Genomic DNA, 6,355 nt, shown 5'->3' on the forward strand with positions numbered 1-6,355 from the left:
GACCTGGCGCTGCTGCAGCTGCGCCGCCCGGTGCCCCTGAGCGCCCGCGTGCAGCCCGTCTGCCTGCCGGAGCCCGGGGCCCGCCCGCGCCCTGGAACGCCGTGCTGGGTCACCGGCTGGGGCAGCCTCCACCCCGGAGGTGAGGCAGGGGGCTGTGGGGAGGGACAGGGTATCCTTCTCCACCTCCCTCTGACCGGGAGCCTCCACTGGCCCAATTCGGACACGGCGAGACCTCCAGGGACCCAGACCTCCTGCTGGTCAGACAAGTGGGTCCCCAGAGCAAGTCAGACCCTCACCCCCGCCTCTCCCACCACTCCTGCTTTCTGCCTCACCCTCTCCCCGCTCCTAGAAGTCCCCCTTCCTCCTTCCAGTGCCACTCCCAGAGTGGCGGCCTCTGCAGGGAGTGAGGGTGCCGCTGCTGGACGCGCGCACCTGTGACCGCCTCTACCACGTGGGCACGAGCGTGCCCCGCGCGGAGCACATAGTGCAGCCCGGGAACCTGTGTGCCGGCTACGTCGAGGGCCACAAAGATGCCTGTCAGGTGCGGGGAGCTGCGTGGGGCCCCTGGACTCCGCGCCCTGTGCCCAGCACCCTGCCTCCTAGACCCCGAGATCCGGGGCCCCCGGCCCAGATCTTCTCAGGGCTGAGACCTGACTTCCTCCTGCAGGGTGACTCTGGGGGACCCCTGACCTGTGTGAAGTCTGGGCGCTGGGTCCTGGTGGGCGTGGTGAGCTGGGGCAAGGGCTGTGCCCTGCCCAACCGGCCAGGTGTCTACACCAGCGTGGCCACCTACAGCCCCTGGATTCAGGCTCGCCTCAGCCTCTGACTCAGTAACACTGACCTGGAGCCAGAGGCTGGGGTTCGTCTGAGGACCTGCACGTTCCCCCCATCTTGCCCCGTCTCACTTGAGGCCCGTAGGCCTTATAAAGCTAGGGGGTCATGCGTCTTTCCCCTGTCTTCTCCTTGGGGCTCACCAAGCCCTACCGCCAGCCCTCCAGGGGCCTCCCCTGCGTCCCAGGGTCTCACACTCCCTCCCTCCCCTTCCTGCTCCTGTTTACCCTTCTCAGCTCCAGACAGGGGCCTGGGCACCCGGAGGTGGGCATGCCAGCTGGTGCCCCATCTGGCCCGTGTGCCCGCCTTTTCCTGGAGGGAGTCAGGGAGATTCAAAATGTGAGAGGCACCAGGGAGATGATTCTCCGTTGCTGACTTTGAACATGGAGGAGCTGCCGGCGAGGAAGTGCAGGAGAGTGGCCTACAGGAGCTGAGGGCAGCCCCCGCGCCCCACTGCTGACAGCCAACAGGGAGGCGCCTCTGTGCGCCCCACGTGCAAGGAAGGGAATCTGACCGACAACCTTGGGACCCAGTTCTCCCCACAGCCTCCAGACAAGAGCCCCCGGCAGTGTGCCCGCCAGGCCAAGCCCTTGAATCCAGCAGAGCCCACCCAGACCCCTGGCCCCCAGAGTCGTGATTTAATAAATCTGTTTCAGGCTGCCATGCTGGTGGTCCTTTAATACACAGCAGCAGAAAACGTATAGGTCGTGCCCCATTGCAATGGAGGTGCCCCAGGGGTCTGGCTGGGCGCACCATCCGCTCTTAAAAGGCGCAGGGCTCTGGGGCATCCGGCATCGCGTGCTCTGGCCAGGGGCCCCCAGGCAGGCCTGGCCGGGATTGTTTCTTTTATAGCCATTCTTCCGTGGAGAGTCTGGGGCGATGTCCTCCCTGTGGTGGGGCCCACATGATCCAGGACTGCCCCCCCCCCACATCCGGCCTTTTGCAGCTCCCTGCCCAGCGGTGTGGGCCTGGGATCTGGTTCCAGGGCCTCCCCGACTATCTCCTCATCCCCAGGCCAGAGACCATCCCAATAGATACAGCTTGGGTTTCTAGAATTGCAGAAGGAACAGGAAATGGAACCAAACCTGGAAACCCCAAGGCCTAATCTTTGGAGTTAACAGAGTCAGGGGAGGAACAGGGGACAGGGGAGGCCATCAGAGGTGCGGCGTGGCAGGGCAGGCCTGAGGCTCCCGTCTTCCCTTTCCTCCCAGGGAAGAAGGTGGCTGCGCCAGGCGGTTGCCGCAGGCCGGGTGAGGCATGGACTTGGGCCGTGCCGAGCTCCAGGCTGCTGTCTCCCCCAGGCTGAGGGCCATCCATCTGGGGCCAAGCTTCGCTGCCTTTAGGGGTGGTTATCAGGGAGCAGGGCGTCCAGGACGGGGCATGTCTGTGGACATGTCAGCAAGGGGACCCTGCTGACTGCAGCTGGGTGATGCCGGCCATCCTGGTCGCTCCGTCAGCCCGGCGCTGGCTAAGGGGTCTTGTCCGGGATGCCTCCCAAGCCACAAGATAGGAGCAAGCCTGGGGCTGGGCGCCAGTCTGCTGCAGCCTGGGACTTGCTGTGATGTGAGGAAAGGGTCTGCATTCAGAGAGCCCTGTGTTTCCGAAGTGCAAACTGAGAGCTAAACGGGGAGCCCGGAAGCCAGAGGAACAGGAGCTGGGCGTGGACGGGAAGGGCCGGGTACTGAGAAGAGATCAGCTGTTCCTCGTCAAGCCGCTACTAGATGCCGCGCAGGGGGCTTCGCTGCCCTGGCTCGGGGGATCCTCACCTGCCCCTGTTTGTCGGATGAGAGCCGAGGCCCAGAGGCCCGCGGCGGGTGGAAGGTAGATGGGGATTCCAACCCAGCTGATCGGCTTCTAGAGGCAGATGGGAAAGGCAGGGGCGGGATCGCAATTGCCTTCAGTCTCTCCACGGGCCGCCGGGGCGCCGATGGTGCGGGCTGCTGGCTTCCCTTCCCTCGGCCCGTCCCGCTGCGCCGGCGTCCTGGGACTGGCTCGGTGGCGCCTCGCCCTGCGCTGGAGCATTCTTGTCTGTCCGCAAGGTCAGTGGGGACGTGGGGGTGACCTGGCCTTGTATCAGACACAGCTGCATCCGGCCCCGCCCCCCCCCGCCCCCCCGCACCACGGCTGCCAGGAGACAGGCTGGGAGGCTGTGCAGCCTGGGGGGCGGGGGGGTGGGGTGGGGGGGCGCCCCAGGTGGCAAGGGTGGTCCTGGGAAGCCCCAAGCAAGGGGGTGCTGGGCTCCTATCTAAGGCAGGCACTTCCTGGTTGCCTACCTGCTCTGGGTGGCGGTACTGCAACCAGACGGCCCAGCCTCCCCCAGGAGTACTGACACGGCCTTGCTTTCCTCTAAGTAATCTGTCTGAATTGATACCCCCCCCTCCGCCATGTCGGGACTGCCGGGAGCGCTAAGAAGGCGGTCAGGCCCTGTCCTCCTCTGCCCACCGAGCATGCATGCTGTGCCTCGCACGACCGCGCTCTTGCTCGCTCTGGGGACACCCAGGAGGGGGCTCTCATTTCCAGTTTCATGGGTGGGGAAACCGGCCCAGAGCACTTGAGCGGCACGCCCGAAGGCCCCATGGCCGGTAAGCGGTGGGACTAGGTTGAGGCTGGGCAGCTGACCCACACCCCACACCGAGTAGTGCATCTACACGAAAGTAGTTGTGAAACACCTACCACTGAGAGGCGCACTTAGTAACTACCAGTTGTGATAATTGTTATTAATCAGCGTTTAACAAAAAAAGGGAAGATCCACTAGGCCGAGACCCTGCAGGCTGAGTTTGGAGGCCAGAGAAGGGTCCCTGTCATGAGCATTGGGCGGTCGAGGGGAGGGGGCAGAAAGGGCCCAGCCAGCCTGCCTGTGCAGAGAACCAAGAGCGGCCGGCCGGCCCGCTCACCCACCACCTTGAGGCTCCGGGACCATCCGCCGCGGCCCCAAGAGGGCAGGGGCTGGGGGTCAGCCTCCACTCCCGCTGCAGGAGGCATCATTGCAGGGGCCTGCAGTCCATCCCCCGCAGCCGACCCACCCCGTGGATGGCGCTGTGGGGTTCACAGAGACACCCGGAGAAGGACGCAGGTCAGGCAGGCCCCCGGCCGTCCTCGCCACCTCCCCCAGGCTGATGACCTCTGACATCAGAGAGAGCTGTAATCAGACCCCAGTGCCCTGTGCTGTGTGCCTTGGGTCATTAGTGCTCCCCAGTGCTTTGTGGCATTCAACTGTGTGTCTGTCCCCTTCATGGGCGGGAGGACAGGTGGAGGTCACTGCCCTGCCAGAGGTCGCAGTTGACGAGCTAATATTTGAACCCAAGTGGTCTGCTGGAGGGTGGGGGGAGGCAGGCATGGTCCCTGGAGGGGTGGAGTGTGGGCCCACTCGGGGTGCCTCCCGGTAGGCATCTTGAGCTGTGACACCTGCTGGGGCAAAGCCAACAAGGCAGGTGACTACATGGCAGAAGGGCTCAGATTCAGGATAATATGCCCGGGTGTAGCTGGGCCAGAGCACTATAGGTGGAGAGGGGCCGGTCCCTCCCTTCCCTGCACCCTGGACTCCATCTTTTTTTTTTTTTTTTTTTTTAGTGTTTATTTTTGAGAGAGAGAGAGACAGTGCGGGAGCAGGAGATGAGCAGAGAGGGAAGGAGATACAGAATCCAAAGCAGGCTCCAGGCTCTGAACTGTCAGCACAGAGCCCAATTCGGGGCTCGAACCCCACCAACCGTGAGATCATGACCTGGGCCGAAGTGGGACGCGTAACCGACTGAGCCACCCAGGAGCCCCAGAATACCAATTCTTTTTTTTTTTAATGTTTTATTAATTTTTGATACAGGAGAGACAGAGCATGAGAGGGGGAGGGTCAGAGAGAGAAGGAGACACAGAACTGGAAGCAGGCTCCAGGCTCTGAGCTAGCTGTCAGCACAGAGCCTGATGCGGGGCTAGAACCCACGAACGTGAGATCTGACCTGAGCCGAAGCCAGAGGCTTAACCGACTGAGCCACCCAGGCGCCCCAAGAATACCAATTCTTGATGAAAGTCTATAAACTTTACAGTTACTCCTCTCATCTTAAAGAAGAGGAAAGTGGACTTTCGTGAGTGTTATCACCCAAAGCTGTACAATCAGCGCCGGGAGCCAGGATTTGAATCCCTGGTGGCCTGAGGCCAGAGCCTGTGTGTGAAAAATTAGTAAAAGGAAACCTCGTTTCGCCGGGGGGCCAGCAGGGGGCGTTCTGAGCATCGCAGCCCAAGCGGGACCTCACGGGTGGGTGCTTTTACTACCGACGAAGGTTTCCTCCTTGGCGACAGCCCCGCCAATGGAAAGCCACTGTACGTAGAACTCCCACTATGCGCCAAAGCACTCTTATGAGAATTTCTCTCCTTTGGTCTCCGCACTTGCCTCTAGTCTTACGGAAGCCTGCTTGTTAATTGCCTGCTCTCCCCGGCTAAGCCCAGTTTTGCCGGTAAAATAACTCATTTTTACTTAAGGTTGAGTAGTCAGTCACCACCTTGATTCAGGGCCAAGGCAGCAGCACCTTCGGATTTTGTCCATAATCGAGAATTCTCAAATTGGAGCCCCCAACAACTGCACAGCTGTTGGGCATCCAAGGCCATCCAGCGACTCACGGGGACCCTAAGTCTGACACAGGCCATGAGGGACCCAGCTGAGGCTGTCTCCGTCGTAGGGGCTGGTTATGTAAGAGAAAAAAAGGCCTCCTTCAAACTCCGCTCTAGTGTAACTGCAAACTGGGGCGAGGCAGGACAGTGTCCCGACGCCCAGGAAGTAAGGTGTAGGCCGACGAGAGGGAAGCTCCGTAGAAGGCTGCTAGGCCTCCCGGAGCCTGAGTGGACCTAGGCTCTTGGGGTGGGAGTGGGGGTTCTCCTTTTTATTCCTCCCCAGGAGGGAGTGAGAACCATCTTCCACCCTGCCTTTTTTCCAGGAAGTTGGCCGGGCCCACTCCCTAACCCAGGGGACAGCTTCCTGGGGTCCTTCCAGGCCACAGAGCCCAGGCAGGGTGGGCGGGGAAAATGGGGACAGCCCACCCCTGGAGTTGGCTGAAAGGTCCTGAATTATCACCCCTTTAGGATGGACGCCAGCGAGCGCCCGTCCTCAGACGGCAGCCCAGGTCTCGCTGAGAAGCCAAAGTCCCGCTGCCCAGATGACCCAAGATGCTCAACATTCGTTGACTCTCCCTGGGATATGGGGATACGCTACACTTGCCAAGTTAGCCCCCAACGTCCCCCAAAGACAGCCGAGCCTGCGCCCAGACTGCCCCCTGACTGCGACAGGGGCGCCTCAGATCTGCCACTCTCAAGATGGCGCCCCCGCCTGCCGGGCTGGGCCCCTGCCCCACTCTCACACGCCACGCCGCCGAGATGGCGGCCAAACGCGCGGCCTGACTGAGCCTTCGCCGCATCACTTAAAATGGCGGCCACGGGGCGGGGCCGCCGGGCGCGAGGCACGCTGGGGTGAGAGCGCGGGTTGCCGGGAACGGGGCGGAGCGCGTCCGCGCAGGCGCGTCGAGGGGGGGGGACAGGCAGC

The 6,355-nt window shown here is 62.4% G+C and overlaps 2 protein-coding genes across 2 annotated transcripts in view; both read left to right on the forward strand.

Moving 5' to 3' along the window:
- The window catches only part of LOC115299079 (serine protease 33-like), a 5,808-nt gene extending 4,314 nt beyond the window's left edge, over window positions 1–1,494 (forward strand). The window contains 3 exon segments of the mRNA XM_029948378.1: window positions 1–139; window positions 372–541; window positions 668–1,494. The exon segment at window positions 1–139 is cut by the window's left edge and continues 100 nt beyond it. Coding sequence (XP_029804238.1) covers window positions 1–139; window positions 372–541; window positions 668–826 — 468 coding nt within the window. The 3' untranslated portion in view covers window positions 827–1,494.
- ELOB (elongin B) overlaps window positions 1–6,355 on the forward strand; it is a 12,485-nt gene that overhangs the window by 1,846 nt on the left and 4,284 nt on the right. The gene's annotated exons all lie outside the window — the stretch shown is intronic.

Source organism: Suricata suricatta, chromosome 8, assembly GCF_006229205.1.
Source record: "Suricata suricatta isolate VVHF042 chromosome 8, meerkat_22Aug2017_6uvM2_HiC, whole genome shotgun sequence".
NCBI classification, from domain to species: domain Eukaryota; kingdom Metazoa; phylum Chordata; class Mammalia; order Carnivora; family Herpestidae; genus Suricata; species Suricata suricatta.